The sequence below is a fragment of the Eubalaena glacialis genome, chromosome 4 (assembly GCF_028564815.1).
Source record: "Eubalaena glacialis isolate mEubGla1 chromosome 4, mEubGla1.1.hap2.+ XY, whole genome shotgun sequence".
Classification (NCBI taxonomy): domain Eukaryota; kingdom Metazoa; phylum Chordata; class Mammalia; order Artiodactyla; family Balaenidae; genus Eubalaena; species Eubalaena glacialis.
The window spans coordinates 76,369,342-76,395,178 of NC_083719.1; the positions used below are offsets into that span (position 1 = coordinate 76,369,342).

The 25,837-nt window shown below is 35.2% G+C and overlaps 1 protein-coding gene across 1 annotated transcript in view; it reads right to left on the bottom strand.

The window, feature by feature from the left end:
* Positions 1 to 25,837, bottom strand: part of KIAA0825 (KIAA0825 ortholog) — a 404,470-nt gene that overhangs the window by 260,850 nt on the left and 117,783 nt on the right. Inside the window, exons 6-11 of the mRNA XM_061189447.1 lie at positions 21,080 to 21,174; positions 17,858 to 18,085; positions 16,013 to 16,278; positions 14,452 to 14,602; positions 9,718 to 9,908; positions 7,176 to 7,358 (exon numbers count right to left, since the gene is read on the bottom strand). Of these exons, the coding sequence (XP_061045430.1) occupies positions 7,176 to 7,358; positions 9,718 to 9,908; positions 14,452 to 14,602; positions 16,013 to 16,278; positions 17,858 to 18,085; positions 21,080 to 21,174 (1,114 nt within the window). The remainder of the gene's footprint in view (positions 1 to 7,175; positions 7,359 to 9,717; positions 9,909 to 14,451; positions 14,603 to 16,012; positions 16,279 to 17,857; positions 18,086 to 21,079; positions 21,175 to 25,837) is intronic.

Sequence of the window (25,837 nt, forward strand, 5' to 3'; positions counted from 1 at the left end):
GAGCTCAGGTTAAAAGATTTGCTGTGGTTGGCAAAAAAGACTCACTGATCACCAGTCAAAGGATGTAAAGGTAAGTAAGAATCAAGATAATTATTAAGAATGGAGATGAGAAGTTAAACTACATACATGATGGTCTGGGTTTCGCAGAGAAGTAAAGGAGAAGGCCACCTTCCAGCAAATAGCGGGATGGGACAAGGTGGAGGGTTTGGCCAAAGTGAAGAAGGATGAAAGAGGGAGCTACCCAGAGACAGGACAAGGGGTAGGATTGTCAAACGGTACAAAAGGACAGCTGAGTGATTTTTGCCAACAGTGTTCCAGAGGCTGAACAGAGAGGCCAAGAGAGTGAGGGTGCAGGAGAGGGGCACGCACTAGCAAGGGAGCTAGGAAGAGGAAGGTACTGGGATAATGTGAGAGGAGGTACAGTGAGGAGTCTGGAAAACAAGGCTGTCTCAAAGAAAGTGATGTACTTGGGGAAAAGGATGGGACAAGAGCTGGGCTTGATGAGAGAGAAGGAGGAACTAGAGGCTGTGGTATCATAGCCTCTGCCTACTTTTCCACCTACCTCTTTGAGCCCTTTGCATAAATCCCCATTTGTCCAGTTATCTGCAGGGGGTAGGGGGCACCTCATTTCTCCAAGAATGAATACCTTACCTAGAATGCCCTCTCTGTCACGTTCAACTGGCTCCATAAATGGCTCTACCTCAAAACCTTATCTGATAAGTCTTCCCTGACCACCCTGCCTAAAATATTTCCCTTCTCACCACTCCATCCCTCGCTATGTCCTTATTTGGCTTTGCTTCTTCTTAGGACTTAACTCTACCTCTGATCCTTTTACATTCACTTTTTGCTGCCTGCTCCATACCCAAGGGGAGGGTCATGGAAGATCATAAATGCACCTGTCTGAGTATGTGCAGGACCTCTGGAGCCAGATAGCTTGGGTGGGCTCTTCATTAGATGTGTAATGTTGTTTGGCAATTAATTTTGCTTCAGTGTTCTCATTTGTAAGATGGGGACAATAATAATCACCTCACAAGGTCAGTGTGATGATTGAGATAATGCATAAAAGTCTTTAGCAAAGTGCCTTGTACATAATAAGGGCTCAACAAATGTAAGGTAGTATCAGTATGATAACGACAGTTGCAAATACTTCTTAAGAAGGTCTACAACTACCTCAGAACTGACATGGAATTCCTAATAGTCTAAACAGTTGTCTAGGTACAGTTTTATTCTCAAGATTAGAAAAAATAATGGAGGATCTAATAATAATGGAATGGTTATTTGGTGCCAAAATTTCTTAGACTACAAACCATTGGCAATGCAATACTTCCCAGAACATTTCTGCCAGTCCCTAAACTCTTTCCCTCCACTGAGAGTTGTACTGGCAATAGTAAGGTTATTTGGCGATAATAAAATATTATGGCAGATGTTTATGGTCTCAGAGGGGGTGGGATCTGTATGAGCATTTAATTCCACAGCAAGATCCCAAATTAGTTTCATTATTCTGGAGAGTATAACAGGGTGAAAATTGGCCTACAAGCCTCCATGGGAGAATGAAATGATGATCTAGCTATTAGATAACCTCTAATGATGTTTTGGTATACAGTTAAAAGAGAAGATGCTCTAAATAATTCATAGTGGAGAGTAAAATACAATCATATGAGCCACAGAATTATATTTTCCACAAGACATAAAAGAATTTTGATATAGCAAATGTGCATACTCCTTTAAAAATAAGTAATTGTCCATAGGTTGAAGCAGAATACATTTCTTCACATTTCCAAATTAGCGGCCTGTAAAGACAGCTTTGCTTAAAGGGAAAAATATAAATTGGGGGAAACTCCTTGCCTTTGCCTTTCCTCCAACATCATGCCCCTTCTCTATTACTAATATCATACTGGCTCTGGGCTGATCACACCGCCCGACTTGAGCACACTATCCCAGATTCTGTCTCTTTTGGGTCCCTGATCTACAATTATGTTGCCTTCCTTCCTTTTTTCATTATCACAACTGATTGACTCCTTGAGCTTATGCAGCCAGCTGCTGCTAGAATGAAATAAATTCAGTGCACATCAAAAGTGAGATAAACTGATATGTTAAAAAGAGTTAGCTGGGTTTTATGTTTCTCTTGTGCCACCCTGCTTTTGGCTGCCCTCCCAGAAGAACTGTGTCTCATAATATGATGCTAATGGAGTAAATCTCCAGGATGGAATCGAGGTAGCCCAAGGATGTAAGTTCCACAGGGGCGGAGGGGTCAGGTGAGATGTCTTATATCTTCTGTGGCTACCATGGTGCCGAATCCATTGGAGGTACGCAATAAATAAAAATAACAAGAGAAGACCATAACTTCAGAAGAAGTAGAATTAGTTTGAAGCTGAACTATTGAGACAACACTGCAATACTTGAGATAACTGAGGACATATGAGCCTTTCTGATGCCCCTAAAATCATAGCCAACTAACCACGAATATGTAGAGATAACCAAATTCAATCTACTTCACCATTTTAAACATAATTCTAAGTCACTGCTTTTCTTTCATAAAGCAGTGTTACCCCTGGGACTATAAGTTGCTGCCTAAATGTCATTAAGTGAAAGACACAAGGTAAGCTACTTGGAGTACAGTATGGTTCCCTGCATTTCTCCTGCCCCTGGCTTGTGTTTCTCATGATGAAAATAACTCTTTGAGGTTAGAAAATGATGATTTGAAGTTAGAAAATGACTGGCACAATGCTTGGCCTATAGAAAGTACACTGTAAATACTGGTTAAAAAAAAAAAAAGAAGTGAATAAATAGAAGGTATTGTCAGACCCTGCTCAGTAGAAAGGAGGATGAATTTTGGGGGCATCTGTGAAGTCAGTCTTGGGTGGTACACAGCCAAGGCACAGATTGAGAACAGGACATATGGTGAAGAGACAGAACAAGACTTGACCCCAGAGTACAGGGCAGGAACCAGCTAGTCAGAGATTCAGGGCACTGGCCTTCTCCAAAATTAACGACTAGCCATTTACCAGTGTTTTATCTTATTTAGACCACACATAAAGCTGTTTGATTTTAGTTCTTTTTTTTGATAGAGATTTCCCTCAGAAATAATGTTTAGAGGGAAGAGTACAAAGGGAGTCATTTAATCTAAACGAAATGGCTACGAGAACTACCTCTGCTTTCTGGATCATTTTGCATTCTGCCAGACACTTTTTTTTTTTTTTTTTACATTTTACATATTTTTATTTCTATTTCCATCTAATCTATACTCATTTTTTAACAGCTTTATTGAGATATATAATTCACATACCACAAAATTTACTCATTTTAAGTACACAACTAAATGATTTCTACTATATTCACAGAGCTGTGCAACTTTCACCACTATCTAATTTTATAACATTTTAATTAGGCTCAAAAGAAACCCTGTACCATTAGCAGGGACTATCCATTCTCCCCTCCTCTCAGCCTCTGACAACCACTAATCTACTCTCTGTCTCTGTGGATGTGCTTATTCTGGAAGTTTCTAGTAAACTGAGTCACACAATATGTGCCCTCACATGTCTGGCTTTTTCCACTTAGCATACAGGTTTTGAAGTTCATCCCTGTTGCAGCATCTGTCAGTACTCCATTTCTTTTTATGGCTGAATAATATTCTACTGTATGTATATGCCACATATTGTTTTCTATTCACCAGCTGATGGACATTTGGGTTCTTCCCACTTTGTGCTATTATGAAAAATGCTGCTATGAACACTTGTGTACAAATCTTTGCATGGACATATGTTTGCATTTCTTTTGTGTACATACCTAGGAGTAAAATTACTGTGTCATAGGACCATATGCTCAACATTTTACATGAGCATCCCTATGCTTAACATTTTGAGGAACTACCTGTTTCGAGTGTGCCAGACATTCTTGAAGTATGAAAAACAAAGTTTTAGTCCAACACGTTCTGTTTTGTGAGGGACAGTGAAATAATTTCATATAACTAAAGAAATAAACAAGCTAAGACAATAACTTTAAAACACCTAGTACTAGTTTGAAACTGAACTACAGACAAAGCACTGAAATACCTTAGAGTTTAGTGATTCAAAAGCCATGAGAATGATAACAAGTGAACCTCAAAGATAGGTCTGCTGTTCCTTGGCTTAGTGATCAACATTCTGGCCTATTGCTGATGACTACAACCTTTGCCTGGAATGTTGGTACTTGTACTGAAATTCATTCTTCCATGTTATTAAATGATGTAACACTGGGGACAATCAACTTTCAAAAAATTTCCATTTTTAGTTTTTATATAACACATCAAAATATTCTGGAGATATAACATTCAATTTTAACATTAAAAATTTTTTCAGACTTTCCTAAATTACTTGGGGGTGAATATTTCATCTTGTTCACTGCTGTACCCCTTGTGTTTAATCCTGGTGCTTAATCATAGGGCCTAGGGAGGCAACAACATTTGTCGAATTGAAACTAAATTACATTTACCTAAAATTCTAAAAATTAATTTTAATTTGCTATATACAAACTAAAACTAACATTCTACGCAAGCAAAATGCAATACGTGAAATCACTGTCTGGGTATGTGTGTGAACGTGCATTGAATACACTTCTGAAAGTGCAGCTTAACTGCCTTTACAGAAGAAGATAAGTATAACTACACGTGATAAGCATTTTGGAAAATACATGGTGAATGTTTTCTGTTTCAGCAGGTTTCTTTCCCTGGAGGACAAACCTAAAATACTCCTTTTACAACATTCTAACAGAAATCTGCAAAGGAGAGTTAAAAAAGAACACACATTTTTGCAAACAGGTTTCATTCTTTCTGAAAAGATTTAAAAATCGTATTTCTGCCCTGGGATTTAGTAGTCCTATGCTAAGCTCAGGAAGGAAAATACAATCAGTTTATCTGTCAGAACTACTTGGAATAAAGGCAGTCACCTTCAAAAAAGGTATATCACATAGAGTAACAAATGTCAGGCATAGTTTATAAAAATTCAATGCTATCAACATCTGATTGCTACTTTTCACCAGTTCCTCAAAGCATACAGTTTATTTTTTAAATGTGAGACAGAGATACAATTTTTTTCTAAAATACTAATAATATGACAACTTCATATCCTGGCTGTGAAAAGAAGTTAATAAATAAGTCAATTGGGTTCTTGCAACATACCCACACTTTTTTTTCCTATTTGGTGAGGAACATGCTGTCCTGTAGATTTTCTTTGTCAATACAAAGCAAAATATATTTTAAAGATTAGATTTATACTTTAGGAAAGCAATAATAAATTTTATATCAACATAAATGGATACAATCTGTGAAAATTTTTATGATCTGAGAAATAATAAAAGAATTGAAGTATGTATAGAGTTTTGTTCATGCTTCAAAGCAATACCACTATCTATGTTTTATATTAAGAAAACCAGAGGCAGTGCTTGGTATAAAATGTTCTGCAATCCTGGTTGAAATTAGCAATTTAAATTTGTTGAATGAGGTTACAGTGCAATATCTAATGCACAAATCACAGAGATTTGAATACTTGCATAGTTGTTTTAAAATGTATCAAAAGGCCACAGGTTAACAATAATGAATGTGTGTTATATTATTATTATTAAAATATGCAATCTTTGATAATAATTTATTTGTTTTACAAATGCATTGGGGGGTTAAAATTTTTCTATTCATCTGTGACAGACCATGAAATTCAATATTGCTCACCATGACCAATCCATGAAATTTGTCAACTTTGTTCCTGATTTTCACAGGGCTTTCCCCTTAGATGAAATGACCCATTGAACTAAGAGCATAGTAATTTTTTCATCTATGGTAAATCAGTTTAGTTTACTAGGATTTATTATAGGCTTCAGACCTTGAGCTTTTTATGATTATGCACCATTATGTATATAATCCCAAATTTATGGCAGTTTATCTCACTATTTCTTTCCCTTTCTGAAAGAACTCTCCATTTCTAAAATGAGTTCTCAATGGTAAGGTTGCCAGAAGAAGCAATCTGTAAACAATGGGTCTGTTGAAAGTCAAGGAGTGGGTGAAAATTATAGGGAAATTGAAATCAAACTTGTTAATTACTCTTAGAATTTCTAACACAAAAGTCTTAAAATTTACTGAAAATCAAGATTTATATATTGCCTTTACCAGCATAGTGCAGAAACAAATACTTTACCTAATTTATCCTAAGAAATAGAAATATGTATAATTTTTACTATCCAAGAAACTAAGAATATGCAATATCTAGTCTTTCAAGACAAAGTGACTATTTTGGAGGAGGGTTTAAACAAAATTGTATTAATGTTTTATTATAAGATTTACTCTAATCTCTTTTAAAATATTACAAATGTGAATGAAATAAGCCAGAAAAGTAGTTCAATTTTTTTAATTTCCCTAAATCTTATTTGTTTAGCTAAGTAAAATATTTCAACATTTAAATAATGTAATTACTTGTTCCTATTTCCACTGACTGCCATTACTAGCTCAGTCACCAAAGTCTAATACTAAAAATGCAAATCTATGGCAGAGTAACTGAAAGTATGGAACCATTAGGTCTCTTCCAGATTTGAGAATATTTTATTTTATTTATTTTTTTGGCCGCACTGCACAGCATGTGGGATCTTAGTTCCCTGACCAGGGATCGAACCCATGCCCCCCTGCAGTGGAAGCACAAGAGTCTTAGCCGCTGGACCACCAGGGAAGTCCCTTGAGAATATTTTACAGTCATTTAAAAATATTTTTTTATTAGAGAAAATCACTGTATATCAAATTAAAAATTAAAAAATATTTTTAAAAGGCGCACAAAGCCATTGGATATGATTTATTTTTTCATAGAGTAATCAAGCTATGACTGAAATAACCAATCCATTAATATAATTTGATCATTTAAACAACTCAAAATAGTGATGCTCGAAATGATCCTGCTTGTATTGGCGCCTTATCAACTGAATAGGCTCGACCAATAGAGATATACCACATTACTAGGACCAAATTACTCTGAGAATGAAGAAACCCCTGTTGGTTAGTGTTAGTTTTGTAAAATGGTTCACCTCATATCAAAAACGCACTTCAATAAATTTCTACTTGCTACTTCACACAATTCAGTAAGTATCATGAAAATAACTCTGTTAAATCACATTATTTTATATATCATAATAGCTAAAAAGAAAATATATTGGATACTTACTGGTATAATTCAGTTAGTGGTGAAGTCAAAATGACTAATGTTATGAAGAGATTATTACAATGGGTATGAATTTTTAAAATTTTATCATCTACATACTCATGAGGATTCAAAAGCTTCTGTACAGATGTGCAAACTGACCATAACATGTTCTCAGTGCATATTAAAATTGTTGTGACATCAAGTCTGTTGGAAAGAAAAATAAGAAAATCATGTTAAAAGCGTTTTTCTGCTTGGTATATACACTATCATCCATAGCTATTATATTAAGAATATGTAAGAATAGATATATTTGGTTAGCTATCAGAGCTTCAGAGATCAAAAACTGATAGACAGCATCAAAGATAGCTTTTGAGTTTCCAAGTGTTAGCTGACCCATAATACCATTCATTATCTTTAGGGATAGTGAAGTCTATAGTAGTGAAGTGTTTCAGGAGTACTTCTTTTTTTTTTTTAAATGTTTATTTTGCATTATCAAGATACTCTTCAAGAATCTCAAGAGACTTTCCTTCAGCAAAAGTCAGCAATTAAATTCAGCAAAAGTCAGATTAAAAGAAAATTTGCTATTATCCATATATGCATGATAGGTAAAAATCTGATAGCAGGACAATTCTCCTCATCCAAGTACAAGGTGTCAAAAGCAAGTTACAAGATTGGGCAACATGTTCTCCCAGCAAGTGGGAGATGAGAAAAAATGACACTAGAAGTGCAAATGGAAAAGCTTATTGTTTCAGAAATTTCCAGTATTAAATAAATTTGTGGCAAATATGCTATATTTTTTCTTATTCATAAACTCATTTTTTGGTTTCTATCTTTCTTGAGTTTTAACAGCACTCCAAAGATCTGTTTAAAGACGATTTTGGTATATGACTAAATTGTACAGAGCTCAGTTAATTTCCTCTTTCTTTTCTTTTAAATTCAGTGCTGAAGAAATAGAAGATGAAAATTTTGAAGTGATAAGAAACAAATAGGTTTGAGGATCTTTTAAAATAACATTTTGGCTTCAAATGTATTATATATAATACATGTATACATACATTAATAATATGTTATATGATTATATATAAATCATATATATGGTTTTGGTTATACAACAGTTGGAAGCTACTGGAATTCTAAAAGTATCAAGAATCACCCTTAGGAAGGTTTAATTATAGTTTGCATCCACTCACTCTAATTGCTAATTAAACAATTGCAAATCCAAGATATATATATACACACAGACACAAACACACACATGCCTGCGAAATCTGATTTCCTCACTATCGATGTTTTAGAACTAACCATTCAAATAAAATTATTTATTTATTTTACATATTAAAAACTAGGAGAGATAACTCTAGCTTTGCATGGCATTTTTATGTAACTACCCAGAAAACAGAAACCAAAAGTCTCTATAGTACAGTTAATCAATTAAATATACTACCTATTTCATGAGCTAATAGTAAATCTGATTTCATAAGCATCTCATAATGGCTTGCCACATCACAGTCAAAAGTGATTTAAGCTACATCAGGAAAAGAATGAAGGTATTCTTTGCTCTCAAAAGGAATTTTCCGTCTATTCTTCAGAGTTCAATGTTTTTTAAAAAAATGCTTGGTCAGTAATTCAAAACAGCCTGTTCAAAATACCATACTTATGGAACACTGTAGCAGGACCTAAATGCCCTTCAAATGCAGCATGCTTGATCAGAAAAATAATTCCTACTGGAAAAAAAAAAAAAAGCCTCTGATGTCTTTCAGTTCCTCCTAACATATATCGGAAAAAAAAATTTTTTATACCTAAAAGGCAGGTCTTAATCATATTAGCCAGAATGTTTGTAAAAACAAAAGCCTTCGCTTTGTACAGACCATTGCTGTCACGTAAGCACATTTTTGTAATATTCATTGCCTAGATAACCCATAGAATTGGACTATAATTCAGCCTTTAATTTAAGACCCCGTGACTGCTGCTACTCATTTTCTGTGATTTCACATTTTGTTGAACTGGCTTTTAGTAACACATACTGAAAAGAGAAGGAAAAAAATAAAGGAAAAGAGGAAAGAAGTAATTAGACTATATTAAGAGACAAATGATTAGACAAAAGAGTTTCCTTAATGAAGATTAACTACACTATTTAAAGACATTAAAAAAAAAAAAACTAAAAAACGAAAATCCCCTGGTTGCCTAGAATCTCAAAGTCAAATTACTTCATCTTAGCACTGCTGCTTTCTTCTCCATTTCAGGACCTTAATTTTCTCTCTTTATCTTATTTATTAACCTTTGGACATCTATGTCCTAGACTGTAATACATCTTGACTCACTCTTTAGAAACAAGTGGGTTTTATATACAGTTTTAAGAAGAAAAAAGAACAATATTATTTTGATTCAAGTTCCACATTTCTACTTAAGTATCTCGGGAAAATTGAAGATGATTTCCTTTCAGATGTTAGAAATGTGTTAAATATACAAGGAGCTATGTCATGAGACACAGAATTATATTCTGCTTTATACAAATGATGAAAAAGTTTTCTTAAAAAACAATGGTTTTCACAACTTCAATTACCTTATCTGTGGAGTTCTCTTATAACTGGGATGGGCCCGAGCATATCTGGAGGCCAGGAGACCCAAAGATTTCTCCAGCACTTCTGCTAGAATCTCCTGGGCTAACTTAGGGGGCAGAATGGTCCAGAGATCGTGATGAAGCGCCCAGAAGAAATAATGCCACATCTGGAGCGAGAAGGAGCATCTTTCCCCCTAGCAAAACCACCACACATTAAAAAAGACAATCACATCTTCCCAAATATCAGTTTGCTTCCTATGAACCTAATTAGTTCAGGCTGAAAGGAAATAGCTGGAGAGTTTGACACACTAGATGACCAAGAAAGATTTTTGACAACATGTAAAACATCCTTATTGACAAAGGAACATATGTTTTATTTCAATTATGAGACCAGACATTCTCGTGCAAATCCAGACCACAAGCATTTAACCTAGCATAGCCTTGATTTACCTACACCTGGTCTAGAGTTTAAAATTTACTTTAAAATTATTGTCTTTATAGCTGCTAACCAAAGTCATGCTAGTTTAAGATACTGGGCCGATTCTTCAAAAATTAAAATTTATTAATTTAAATTGTTTATGTATGTATATTTTTTGGGGATTATTAGCATCATTGAGATCATTTTATAAATGGTTTAGATTTCACATTGCAATGAAATGACAGGAGCAAAAATAAACTTACATACTATATACTTATCAACATGCATGAAAACAAAGGGGGTGGGTAACTATCGAAGATTATATTAGGCTATTTCATCCATGGAGTTTTAACAATACTAGAAACAGTAAGATAGTCTGAGTTTTGCAAGATTTTGTAAAGCCTAGGCATATGTTATCATCATTTCTTAGTATTTTTACAGTACTTTATACTTCCAAAGGGCCAGATTTTCATTCCTTTCCACCCCGCTACAGACCTCTTCTCTGTGCCAAATTTTCCCTGACCACAAAGTGAGACCCAACAGCAGCCAAAGACAAGGAAAACAGGCAGAAATGAGAAGGTAGCCTCAAGTGAATTACAACCCTTAATTAGTTAACATGCTCTCAGGGAGGTATGCTAGTAGTTTCCTCATTTTCTTCAGACCAGAGTAAAAGATTATTTGAAATAGATTATTTGAAGTTTGAAGAATGTGTTCTTCAAACACTATCCTGATTATATGTTACTGTATCAAAAGTTAAACGAGAAAAACTTCCAATTTATCTCTAAGTAATCCTCTTGGACTTAAAAATTTCTGCTTCGCCCACTACTTAAATTTCTCAAACAAATGTCATCTTTTTTTTTTTTTTTTGAGAATAGTTTTAGTTTTCGTTCTTTTTTTTAATATAAATTTATTTTATTTTATTTATTTTTGGCTGCGTTGGGTCTTCGTTGCTTCGCGCAGGCTTTCTCTAGTTGCGGTGAGCGGGGGCTACTCTTCTTTGCGGTGCGTGGGCTTCTCATTGCTGTGGCTTCACTTGTTGCAGAGCACGGGCTCTAGGCGCGTGGGCTTCAGTAGTTGTGGCTCGCCGGCTCTAGAGCACAGGCTCAGTAGTTGTGGCGCACGGGCTTAGTTGCTCCGCAGCATGTGGGATCTTCCCGGGCCAGGGCTCGAACCCATGTCCCTTGCACTGGCAGGCGGACTCTTAACCACTGTGCCACCAGGGAAGCCCAAACAAATGTCATCTTAAAAAAAAGTCTGCTGTTCTCCTATACCTAAAGTTGATCGTTCCTTATGTGGATACGTCTTACATATCATTCTCCTGGTAATTTCTTTGATTAGTAAAATCTTTTGTAGTTACTGTAATAATAACAATCTATAGTTATTATCTATTGACTTTCAAATGGAGTTTATAAATGAGTAGAATTATTCTCCTTGGGTGGGAAACTTGGATATCAAACTGTCAAAGAGTCAAGTTCAAACTGGTGGGGACTTTGACCACTTCTGATTTCCTGACTAGATGTACATGAAAACTGTTTAAGAAAAAAAACAATTACAAAATTAATGCAGAAGTCGCAAAATTATAGTTTCTTATATTTTCTTTGTTGTGTGTTCTGTGATAAAGAATGCTTTAAAAAATTTCCTCAAGTAAGAAAGGAATTTTAATGCTTGATTTTCTTTATTACTTTCTGTGTTGTGTGTTAATTAAAACAAAACCAACCCATAACTGGCCTGAATGATTTACACTTTCTCCATGGCAATGGGTGGGTGCCTACAATAACATGGCCAACATGATTTCTCATATTTTTCAAAATATAAAAAACCAATTTCCTTAATAGCTACCTTTTAGCAATAAATGAGAAAATAAAAATAACTTTAGGCACACAGATTTCTTCTCCTAAAGTGAAATATACTTATTTTTAAGACTTTTAAAAATATAAACTTCATGTTTACTTAAAGACATTCCAAGCTGGTCATCTTTCTCACAATTTTCTTCAAAATGTGTATAAGTTCAATGTATGCAAGGGCTTTCATTAAACTAAATGTGATTCATTTATTTTTCTGACCTGTTTCCCTCTTTGTTGTCATTTCAAAAGTATTCTGCTAGTAAACATCTGTTATTTTTGTAGACCCACTATAAGGTAAACAGATGTGAGCTTTTATTTAGATTATATATCAGGAAACAAGCAGCTGGGCTTTATTATATAAGCCACTCAATATTATCTTTGAACAGACAATTCTTTATTCTCTGACTATTAGAAAACACAAGTTGCTAAAATTGAGCAGATGTCAACTATACTAAAAGCTTAATTTTAAACATGTAATTTGAACACCCACTGTGCCATCTGACCAGAACCTTATCAGAAAGATACTGAACTCTTTGGCTCTCTCAACCTGACAGTTTAGAAAATGGAAATGATGTATCTAGGGCTCACTTGATATCACAAAATGTGAGCAAATATTGCTCCATATCTTTATAAATTTTTTCACTATTTCTTTACCACACTCTGCACATGGCGATAGGTTCCCCTGAGATCTCTATCCTACCCTTCCCCTCCAGTCAGGCAGATTTCATCTCCTCTCCTCTAAAAACAGCCCTGCCAAAAACATACTAGTCCTGTTTCACAAATCAGTTGGAATAATGGGGGAGCGGAGGAGAGAGGGGTATAGTAAACGGGATAAAACCATGTCAGGGACTCCAGTTGTCAAAACAACTTAGCATCTGTGCTATTTTTAGAAGGTTCTTAGTTTTGGTAAATAGAAAAGCAGTATCACTTTATTTTTCTGAGCATAAATAACAACCACTAACTGCAATTAAATTGTAACTACTGACCATGTAAGTAAGTGTATGGAAGCTACAGTACCATGTAATCACAGGGTAGCTATCTCATTATTTCTGTTTTAGAAGCTAAACTCTTGTCATAAGATCTAAGAGCTGCATGTTATGTGGTAATTTGTTTTTTTTGTTTTTTGTTTTTTAAATACTTGGTAACTTCAATAACAGGTTCTCAATGCATCTACTTATTATTTATACTGTACAACTCTTCTACTTCCCGATTTGCATGAGGAAACATAATACCCCTATGTTGGACATACAGTGAGAGAGCTGTATGTTTCAATGGAAACATTACATAAAATTGCTCATTAGTACACCGACACATTGAAATAGTTTGAAACATGAGATGGATTCATTTTCAACCTCTCTGTTTACCTCAAGGCACATAAGGGAGCTGGGATGCTGCCGGGAGAGGGGAAGACCGATACTTTTATTCTTATCTCAGGATACCAGCTGCACCATACCACTTTCCATTTTTCTTCCTGCTCACTGCTGTTTGAAGTATGTCAGGTTTGGAAAACCCTATATGGATGCTCTTGCAAAAAGAAAATGTATCTGGGAAGGGCCTCTAAAGGAGACCCTTTCTAAGACCCATGAAATCGTCTTAGAAAAAGTGGAAATCCCTTTTAAAAAGCTTCTAAGCTGCTCCTCTCTGTTGTGACAACATCTATTATGATAATAACTCAGGCATAAGTGGAGCCACTGGAACCTTCAGTGTCAGGAAGGTGACAGGAGTGACTTCACTGAATAAAACTCCACTCTGTTTTTCTCAATACTCCATAGATATAATGTTTCACCCCACCCTGAAGTCAACTTCAAGGGATTTCAAGAGTTGTGGTTTAAGTATAATCAATGGGATTCAGGGGAAGGGAAACTAATGAAGCCTGATGAGGAATAATTTTAATTGATCCTGGCTTTGGTTGCACTGGGAGTCATTAGGCTTTAATTCAGTAGAAATTTGGGATTTCAAAACACGGGTTAAATGAAAATAGGTAAGCTATAAATGATCAGATGGGTCTTAAAGCACACTCATAAGAACATACAATAAGAAGGAAAAAATAGGTATAAAGAATAAAGCTGCTTAATAAAAAATATTTATCAAACACAGATGGAAATATATAACAAGAAAAAAATGCAAGGATACCTATAACTGGTCCCTTTGAAAACAATATAAGGCTGTAGTATTTTGGCATTGTTTCTCTTTGAGTTTTCATTGTACCCATTATATTCCAACTTATTATATAGCACTGAAACACTGCAGCTCAAATTAAGTTATTTTTACTTTTAAGCAGAAGGAGAGTTCTAATTATTTCAGGTTTTTAAAAACAGTGTTTTTCTAAGCACAGATTCAATATTTAAAAAACATTATCCTAACAGCCTTCGTGTGTCAGTACTGCCAAGCTCATGTTTCTAATTAGCCAGAAAGCAGGTAGGCAGTAAAACATATTTGTGTAAAAAACGAGGGACAGTAAACTTAACTTCACACCTCATAAAAAGCTTTGTAGTCATCCCAGTGGTGGCTCTCAGCATCCTGTAAAATGCTTGTAGCACAAACTCTGACGCAGTAGTCCGTAACCTGAAACTGTAGAGTGTTGATGAATTCCTGATATCGTTGGACAGGTACCAGGAATATGGGTCTGTTCAGAGGGAATGATCAAAGAGACAGAGATTTAAGGCCTGTGCAGTAGGAGGTAACAATCTCCAGTACTACAAATGGTTTTGATTATTAGATATCAATCATTCATTTCCTCCTAATGCTGAAGTCTGCATCCACATTCACTTTCCAAAAAGAAAAAAAAAAAAAAAAAATAGCTGGCCTTTGTTTTGCAAATCCTTTGAAAACGTACATCTGCTGTTCCACAAATATGCACTTCAGCTTGAGACAAACTTCATTGTCAATACATCATTCAAAAATAAAAGTATTCTTTGTAAGCCTATTATTAGAGATCAGTGCATTATTTAGGCATTAGGTTATCGTTATTATAGAGAAAAACATGCATTTGTCAGAACCAACTTTTGTAAAGCTATCACACATCCCACAAACACACTCTTTTTATTTTAAAAATTGTAATTTTGTAGATGTCAATTATCTCATAAACTGTTTTACAATATTCTACAGAAATAAAGTGATTGCTGGCACATTTTGTTTATAAATTCAACAATCTGACTACTTAAGGGAATTAAAGAAATATCATAGTTATATCCTACAACAAGCCAAATTTACTTTTATCTTCAGCTATTCTTAGTACACTCTCTTTGCTTCCTCTCATTACTACTACGGGATTGCAAAGGCTGAATAAGGAATATAGACTAGATTCTTGGGCTCACACTGGACTGCCCAGTCTACATGCTCCCTTTGCAAGGGACTGTGCTCTCTTCTAGAGAGCACAGGAGCAGCCAGATAGACCATGTGATAATACCTCTGGTCATTTTTCTTCTCTATCCAGAAAACATTTGGTCTTTTTGGACTACTAATACATGAAAATTATGACTGCCAGATGCTTCCTCTTCAAATATGAAGGATAGTTTATTATTAAATGGATGTTCTGAAATATGTTTACGTTCGTCAATAAAATAGATTGAAATGCATCTCTTCTCTATGCCTGCTCCTAACATCTATTTGGCCTAGGAACAAAAGAGAAGGGCATTTTCCACAAATATTGTTTTGTGTGACAAAAAGAAGTTTGTTTTTCCTTTTCAGTGTAGTGAGTACAATGTGCCTTACAGAATGGAGAGGGTTTGTCTGGTCATGTCATAACAACATGCCGAAAATAGTCGCTCCAGTTTAGAGAATGGGAAATGCAAGGGTCATCTGAGTGGGCCTTTAGAGGGAATACCTATCCTTCTTACTATCCGTATATCTGGTTTAATACACCCCATGCTCTACCTTTTTGACATTTCCTAGTCAAGACAAATGAAAATAATTCACCATGTTAATTATTATTTTCTTCTTCTCAAATATTATTATCAAAATTCCACCTCTGTGATATCCAAAGATTACATGTTACTTTAAGAATGGCCATCAACTTAATATAAATGACACTCACTTCTTAGTATTTTCTTTCATCAAATTATCATATTGCATAAAATGCTGGAAGACATACACCGCCGTGGAGAGCAGCATGTGCAAGTTTTTCAGGGGTGCTTTGGAAGGAACCTCCTTGCCTCTCTCTTGCAGTCTGGCCAGGACAGCTGTTGCCACTTTACAACAGGCCTCCACAAAGTTTGCTCTAATTTCCTGAAAAGAATCATCTCTGCATGCCAGAGCCAGTGGAAGGATTGTGTCAAGTTTTTCCATGATGTCAGAACAAAACTAGGGAGAAATAAATGTAGCACTGAGTTATTTGTATTCTGACAGCACCGTGTAATTTATGTACAGGGGAGCTAAATTCCAAAATAATGAATTTGGCATCAAACATAAATATAATGACACAACTTTATAATAATCGATTTCTCTGTTGTAGAAAGTTAAATGTTTTATTTCAAATAAAGAAATACCAAAATGATGCTTCTCTGTATATAACCGTCAAACCTTATGCTTACCAGAGAGACATTATGAAAAACTCATGAAATAGCTTTAAATTACTTTTATTTGTAGTTAATAGGACTCAGAAAATATGTATCCATGATTACATTATTTTTAACTGATTCCTGGGTTTTTTTCTCTAAATTTTCATAGAAGTATTTTTTAAAATTAATCACCACAGATAAATGAGGCTATATCAGTTTAACTTAAACAATCTAAAAGCATCAGAAACAATCTCATATAGCATCTTCTTATTGGTAAAGAGTCAGCAACTCTCAGAAGTGATGCACTTAGATTTCACTAGCTGTGAATTTACTCCTTCTTAATGGCAAAGGAGGTGTGATGGATGGATGGGAAGGCGCAACTTGCCTCCACTCCAGGTCGGCCAAAAGTGTTCCCTGGGGAATGTTCTGGAGCCTCAGGGTGGCAATAGGGGATTAAGGCCACCTTTAAAAACTCTCTTTCAAAAACATTTCAGGGGCTTCCCTGGTGACGCAGTGGTTAAGAATCTGCTTGCCAATGCAGGGGACAAGGGTTCGAGCCCTGGTCCAGGAAGATCCCACATGCCGCAGAGCAACTAAGCCCGTGCACCGCAGCTACTGAGCCTGCGCTCTGAAGCCCGTGAGCCACAACTACTGAGCCCACGTGCCACAACTACTGAAGCCCGCGCGCCTAGAGCCTGTGCTCCGCAACAAGAGAAGCCACTGCAATGAGAAGCCAGTGCACCACAACGAAGAGTAGCCCCTGCTCGCTGCAACTAGAGAAAGCCCACGTGCAGCAACAAAGACCCAATGCAGTCAAAAATAAATAAATAAATACATAAATTTATTTAAAAAAAAAAATTTCAATGATACGTTGCTGACCTCACTGTGGACTTAATGCTGAGTAACTATATTTCTCTATTTCCGTAATTACTTCCTATTTTCTCAGTATGTTCCATGACTCTCAAAACACAGATGTAAGACTGATGTTAAAGGAATGGTCACTAAGGTGTAAATAAAGATTTAAAAGTTGCCCAAACCAATAAAAGACAGTAACTCCTTCAACCTCCTAAATTTCTCCTGGAGTCATTCAAAGGTATAACCCAAACAAGCAGTTTCTCAGCCCCCCAGGAAGTCACAGAGGCCCTCTCTTTAGTTACCTCAGATTCATGGAGCAAAAAGTTGGCAGCAGGTTTAAGTCCTTTTTGCTAGCACAGTGGCCCATGGATACCAGAGAAGAAAACTGGTACTGGGTCAAGTGCCAAGTGTTTCCCAAGAGACTCCATCATTTTTCTATTGGTTCCCTTTGCAATGGCATATATGAAAAAAAAAAAAAAAAAACTCATATGCCAATCTAATTTGAAAGGATTTCATTTGATACTTGCCTTTGCAATTTTCTTTGGTTGGTCTGCCTCAGGAACCGCACGGCTATCTTGCCAAACTTGCTGGACATTTACAAGGTTCAAGGCATAGCTCATAGCTGAAGACCATTCATTCTGTTCCTGTTGGAGAATTTTTGCAGAAAAGTCTTCAATGGCTGTTGTTATACAATGTGCCATGGGAAGAGACACTTCTTTAAATGCACTTCTCCAGCCAAAATTTAGTAAAGTAGCCTGAAATATAAGTTTAATATGAAGTTATATTCATCTTAACTCAACAAGTGTTCTATTGTTATAGATATAAAAGTATTACTTTCATTCAGCATGTTGAATGTAGGTATTCTTTGATAAACTGTAAAAGCCATTCTTACAACCTAAAAATATTACCCAGTGAATAAAGCAATATACAAAAACATGTGCATTCTTTACACACAGTAATATACTGTTATTTCATTTTAATTCATCAGTGGATTTAATCAAAAACTTTTTTTTTTCAAAATTTAATCTCTTAAATATAGTTCAATAAAACCATCTTTATGAAAGCTGAAAGTTCCACTTACTATTTATCACATAAAGCAGGCTTTAAATTCAATATATTTAATAAAGCCTATATTAGATTTTTATAGTCTTTTTTTACAGTTTATTGTTAACAAGCATTGCAACTTAAGACAGCATTTAATATTCAATCTTTTATTTCTTTTTCATTCTCAGAAATCCAGACAAGCCAAAAAAATAGCAATAAGAAATAAATTTCTCAGAGAAAATATACCACTGTGTGTTTCTAGATTTTTATTTCTTTAGAATTTTACTTAGTTTCTCCACCCACAAAGTGGTAAGCAGCACTACTTTTGTTCCAGAAAATGAGGAATTAAAATGATCTGCATTGCTCTGTGTGTGGGGAGTGGGAGAGGCTGGGGTGGAGGGTGGCGGTGTTTTCTTTTTTTCTTTTGGTCTTTGGCTCATGTGGCAGTATGTTTACAAATGTATATTTCCCTTAAGTCCTCTAATGTTCTCTAAAGTATAAAAGCATTATGGATAGTAGGCTGAATCTATGCTTAGGATTAAACTTTTCCTGTTTTAGTGTAATCTTGTTTACAGCAATAATTTACCTACTCCAACTTCAGAAGACGCTAGGCTTGATATTCCTAACTGAATTACTTACTTTTCTGGATCTCAAGTTTTTTGTTGGAAAAATAAAAGAGCTGAACTGAACGATTTCTACGGTCCCTTTCAGTCTAAAATTACTGAGATGATGATCATTAGCTTAATTTTCTTGTATACATAATCCCACTAAGCGTTAGTTTAATGCTTTTTTTTGTACTGCATATACATGCAGTACAAAGTAATAAAGGTGATTCATCTTCTAGAGCTAAAATTCTATGATCCCATAACTCTATAATCAGAAAAAGTGGCTCTCCTCATTATGCTTATAATTAAGATGTAATTGAAATTTCCTTTCTAAAGTTTATTTGTACCTTTAACATCAATAGGGCCTGCCTAAAGATACAACTCTCATTTTATTTTTACATAAAATGAATCAATAATTGAATCTACTCAGCTCATATAATTTCTTTTCTCATAAGTGAAACTTTGAAAGTGCCATGCGTGTAGTTCTGTGCTTGGGACGCATTTACGATAGAAATATAAAAAGGAACCTACCTTCATAAAAATTAAAAACAACAACAACAACAATAAAACTCTGCTTTTTGTTCCCCCACCAGGGCATGTCTATTCATTAAAATCATTCATTTATGCATTCAAGGCAATACGTTATGGGGAAAATTGCCATCAATTGCCATGGTCACAGTGACTTTTTGTGCGTGTGTGCGTGCCACGATGATTACCTTTGCCCATGGTAATTTATATGTAATTATACTACCTCCTAAATTCTCTTTTCAAAATATGGAAAACCAAGCACGTTAATAGCTGATCTTAAAAAGAAAATTGAAAACATTTACTATTCAGATCTCCTCCTAGAAGTCTATTTATTTACATAAAATATCATTGGCTTACTTCTACCCTTCCCATCTGATGTTTGGAACCATACACCTTCCAGTTAAAATATAGAAGATTTACTAGTTGATCAAAGAAAAAAAAAGAGGAAATAATGTAGTTTTCTGTTCTGTGTACAAAGGAGCTACCCACTAAATCCCTTTCTTCTATTACCTAACGCTAATTTCTTAATATCTACTCTGATTTTTGGTTAAAACATAATGTATAATTTTGCTTTTTTTCTGATTATTTTCCTTGCTTTCTACATTGAAACTCTGTTAAAACTCTATGTTCTTTTGCCTTTTTAAAGGTTTACCTACTAGATCAGTCAAGATCCATTCAGAAAATAGAAACCACTCTCGGTATTTTGAAAGGAAGAATTTTAATGTAAGGTATTAATTACTAAGGTGATAGAAGATTTGAGGAGGCAAACATGGGTTATGAAGCAAGACAGTTATTTTATTACTATTACTACTACTACCACTAGCTACTACCACTCCTAGGGCTGGAGGAACAAAGAATGGGAACAGTGCTATGGAAGTGTAGTCCCCGGGGCCACCAGTGAAGGAGGCCGACCTTCCAGGCGGACCTGAAACCTCAGAGAGAGGACTGTGTGTGGGGAGCAGCATGGAAGAAATGAAGGAGTCACAGCTACTCCTGGAGATGTTCTCTCAAACAGAGCAAGGGGAAGAAATCCTCTGGTTTCTCTCCAAGAACTACCCTCCAATCTTCCCTTAGCGCTTTTCATTGGCCAAACCTACCCAGGTCCAGAAAGCAAGAAAGCCTGGAAGAGGTTTTTCTCTACTATACAGAACAGAGCAGAGGAAGAGTGGTAATGGATCTGAGAACAAACAGGGGCATGCTGGGCACACTCAAATAAGAGGCCAGTTCAAACTGTTCTTTCCTCTTTCCTTTCCTTTTTCATCTCCACTTTCTCACTTTTCAACAATTGTCTACAGTCCAAATTCTCAAGGTGTAGACCCCCGAGTGGGATGAGAACAAAGATCTCTTCACTGCCAGCTCCCTACTCCTGGCATGGAACACACTGTGCAGCAGGGCAGTGTTCCCACTAAATTCAACTTTCATCAAAATTAATAAGACAATTTTCAACCAGGAATTATTGTTTTAGTGGCAAAGGGTAAAACTCAAGACATTTTGATTCATAAAGGAGTCATATAAAAATGATGATGCTATTACATATGAATAAAAAAACACCACCCATTTTCCCTCACTTACCTCTTTTACTGGTAGCAATTGCTCTGAAGGAATGCTGGTTTCATTTGTTCTAGGTTTCTCTATTACAACTTCTCTATTGGATGTCTCCAAAATTTCTATGCAATAGAAAACAAACACACAAACTTACTTTAAGAAAAACAAACCATACTAGATGTGATTAACAGGTTAAAATTAATTACATAGAAAAGCTCTATCCATAGTACACACACACACATACAAACACATCAAGATACAAAGAATACAGTCAACAAGATGTAGGGTGATATTGCCATCACAATAATGAGAGGATCAAAATATAGAGTTCCTTTCTATACATACAACTTGATGGAATTTATATGTTATTTATATTCATATTTGATGTATATGCATATATAATCTGTAAAATTCAGATCCTTTTGTCATTAATTCATTTTCATGTTAATAATGTAGGATAAGTTAACAATACAAAGTAAATATCAATTTCTTTGTTCATCGAAAAAGCTAAATTCTAAAGTACTGCTTTAAAAACCAGTGGTGTTCTTTAGCACATTAATATTTCTTTTTTTGAAACAAGACAGAACAAAAGCACATGGATAAACATCATCATATCAGGAAAAATTATACTTTTAATAAGATTATCAATAAGTCATTGGAAAAACACAAACACTGAGACAGGTAAGAAATGATCTCTAGCTTCTAAAATGGAAATACTTCCTCAACTTTTATTTTTCAGAATTAAGAAATTCTTTCCATGGGAAAAATACAGATCTACAAAAATGTAATGAATAAATATGCCAAAGAGATCCTTCCATTTTCTATTATGGTTCTATTAATTATAGTTTAATTCAATATGAATGACTTAGCAATTATCTTTTGGTTTTGCTTAGACTTGATATATGATGACGAATTATATAGCATGATTAATTTTTCTTTTATTTTAATAATCTTAAGAGTCAGTTTCTCCTTATGTCCTGGGCAAACAAATCTCCAAATATCAGTGATTCTTATCGGTAGGGCTTCTGACAAATATAGTCATCTAGAAAATATGTGGGATTTTTGTTTGTTTTTTCTAAATATGGTTCTATGAGCTTAATCATGAACGATTCCTAAGTAACACAATCCACAGAAACATTCTCTCAAAAGGTAAATATTCCATTTGGTAGGCGATAACAACAACCTTTTGAGAAATGTTATCAGAGTTCATTCTGAGGAAAAGTTGCCCCAACTCTAGTGTTTCTTAATCACTTTGGATTTGTGAACACTTCATAGAACTTGATTAAAGTGACAGAACACTTCATCCAAAATGCACAATATGACTGTGTGCGCACACACACACTCACATGTGCTATTGGAGATTCCCAGGCCCTCTTGTAAAGCCCGTTCATGATCCTCAAGGGGCCATGGACTGCAGTTGAGGAATCCTGCTTCATTTCTCAACACACATCACAACATAGACAAGGTTTTAGATCAGTGTTATACCATTTAACCTAAAATGCTTTCTCTATGGCTTGCATTTTATTACATCTTTTGCAGAAGCTAGTGTTATTAATAAGGATCAATCTCAATATTGAAATAAAATCCAAATTAAGCAGATCTTTAAATAAAGAAAAATGAAACTATAAGTCTATGAAAGAAAATATGGAATTTTTTTCCCAAAAGATACAAGGTAGAGACTTTTCAGAAGGACACAGAAGCCATAAAACAATTCTGCATAACAAAAATACTGTTAATTGAACTGGATATGAAAAACTGGCTTGTAACTCTCTCTCAATGTCCATAGCTTTTAAAAAAATTAATAGACTTTAGCTTTTTGAGCAGTTTTAGCTTTTTAGAAAAAATTGAGCAGAAAGTACAGAGTTCCCATATATTCCCTCTCCCCCTGCCCTCAGTTTCCCCTATTGTTAACATCTTACATGGGTGTGGGATATTTGTTACAATTGATGAACCAATATTGATAGATTACTATTAACTAAAGTCCATAATTTGCGTTAGGGTTCATTTTTTGTGTGGTGCAGTTCTATGGCTTTGCCAAACGCATAGTGTCATGCATCCACAATTACTATCACACAGATTAATTTCACTTCTCTAAAAATCCCCTGTGTTCCACCTACTCACCTCTCCTCCCTTCCTCACTCTCCTTAGCAACCACTGATCTTTTACTGTCTCTATACTTTTGCTTTACCCAGGATGTCTTATAGTTGGAATCACATAGTATGCAGGCTTTTCAGATTGGCTTCTTTCACTTAGCAATATTCATTTAAGTTTCCTCCATGCTTTGTGTGGCTTGATATCTCTTTTTTTTAAATCAATGAACAATATTCCATTGTATTGCCATAGCACAGTTTATCCATTGACCTACTGATGGACATCTTGGCTGCTTCCAAATTTTGGCAATTATGAATAAAACTGCTGTAGTAAACATTCATGTGCTGGTTTTTGTATGGACATAAGTTCTCAACTCATTTGCATAAATACCTAGGAGTGTGATTACTAGATCACATAAGGCAAGGTTTAGCTTTATGAGATAACAACCACACAGTCTTCCAAAGAGACTGTACTATTTTACGTTCCTATTAGCAATGAATGAGGGTTCCTGTTGCTTCACATCCTTGCTAGAATTTGGTGGTGTTAGTGTTCTGGGTTTTGGCCACTCTAGTAGGAGTGTAACGGTATCTCCTTGTTTCAATTTGCCTTTCTCTGATGACATACGATGCTGAGCATCTTTTCATATGCTTATTTGCCATCTGTATATCTTCTTTGGTGAGCTCTCCAGATCTTTTGCTCATTTTTAAATTGAGTTTTTTGTTTTCCTGTTGAATTTTAAGAGTTCTTTGTATATTTTGGATACAAGGTCTTTATCAGGTATGTATTTTGCAAATATCTTTCTCAGTCTACGTTTTGTCTTTTCATCCTCTCTATGATCATTCCTTTTTACTTAGCAATTCCACCTTAGTAACTTACTGTCCAGATATACATGAGGACATATAAGACATAGTTCAAGTAAATTTGCCGTATCATTGCTTGTGGAAGCAAATGAAGAGGAAAAAACAACCCTATGTGTCTATTAATGAGTAGCTGATTAAATTATGGCACATGCACCAATAGAAAACTATTCAGCTGTTTTTCTGAATATGGGGTGTTTCTACATAATTGTTAATAAAAACAAGAATCTCTGTATAGTATGACAAGATTTTGTGTTATTTTAACATGGGGATATATATGGAAGTAGTTGCCTTTGGAAAGGGAAACTAGACAAATGGAGTGGAAAAAGACTTAATTTTAACCATATATCCTTTTATCCTGTTTAAAAGTTTTACTATATGCCTGGACTATTGTTGGAAAATATTTTGAAAGAAGAAAAAAATAATAAAGATCAAGTTGTCAATGACATGAAGAGGAAACACTTGGATTCTTAATGTCACTTTACTTTTCTACAGATAGGTCATAAAAATAGTTGACGTAAAAGGTATTCACCCTGGAAAAATAACATTAATTCAAAGCACAAGCTTTGCAGATCTATTCTTGGAACTAATTATTTGCCATTGTGTAACTATAGTTTAAAACTTATCAAAAAGGTTAATTATCTTATATTTATCATTTCATTCCCAAATACATTCTGCTTATTCACTCAAAATAATGGGCTTTGATGTTTATACACACCATCTGCCTGTTTTCAAGATGAATTAAAAAATTAGATAAGCTTCCCAAGACTTCTTTTGCTGGTGAGCAATTCTATAGTAAGATAGAAAAAGAGTTATTGAGCAATTATGATAACCTGTATAATATAATCTTCCCCTCCAAATTAAAAACGTTTTAAAAAATTTAATCCTATACAGAGAAGCCAAAGGGATTATTTTAAGGCAGGATTAGTAACACTGAATCTAGACTAATAAGATATCTCACGATTTTAACAAATTGTGGCATTTTTATATTTGTTTGGAACTCAAAATGGTCAATTTCAAAATTTGGCATTGTCAAACTTTATGAGCTCTTCGAACATTTAACAAATTATTTCACCTATTTAAAAATATATTGGACATTCTATACACTTATTAGCATTGTCCAGAGAAGGTAGCCCATTTTTGGCTCATCGTTCTAAAACATAGTTATTTGCATGCAATCAACACTGGTTTCTTTAAGAGCGTGCCCAGACTAAGGACCTCAGTAGAGTAGGGCAGAGGGTCACAGGAATGCCAGCTGCTGAACAGCCTCTGCCTATGGAGTTCGCTGTGGTTCATTTTACACTTCTGGTTAGTTTCCACACTGCCGTTTTCTTTCATAGAGAGTAGAGGTTGGCAGTACTTCCCTGTGACATCCACTTTCACACCCAAATTGGTCTTCATAGGCTCCCATTGTGTGCACTACAAAGCAACTTGCCTTGTTGGCAGCTCTAAGTGAGAACTACAAGTCTCTCTTTTCTTTACTGTTCTTTTCTGGCTCACAAGCAACCTCCCACCAAAAGCTGAATCTGTAGAAGAGACTACATCCAAGAGATAATACTATGAAAAAGTATGAAGAGAAGCCCAGGTGGCCACCTTGCAAATTTCCAATGTGGAAGCCTTCGACCTCTCTGCCCAAGAAACAGCTAAAGTCCTAGTGTAATGAGCTTTACAAACCCTAGGAGCCTCTTTACCTTAACTACATACGCCTCCCTAATACAATCCCTTAACCATCTAGCTAAGGAACTCTTAGAAGCCATTTGACCCCTCTTAAGACCCCCTAAGAGTACAAACAATCTTTCAGAAGATCTGAAATCTTTGATTCTTCTGAGACAAACCC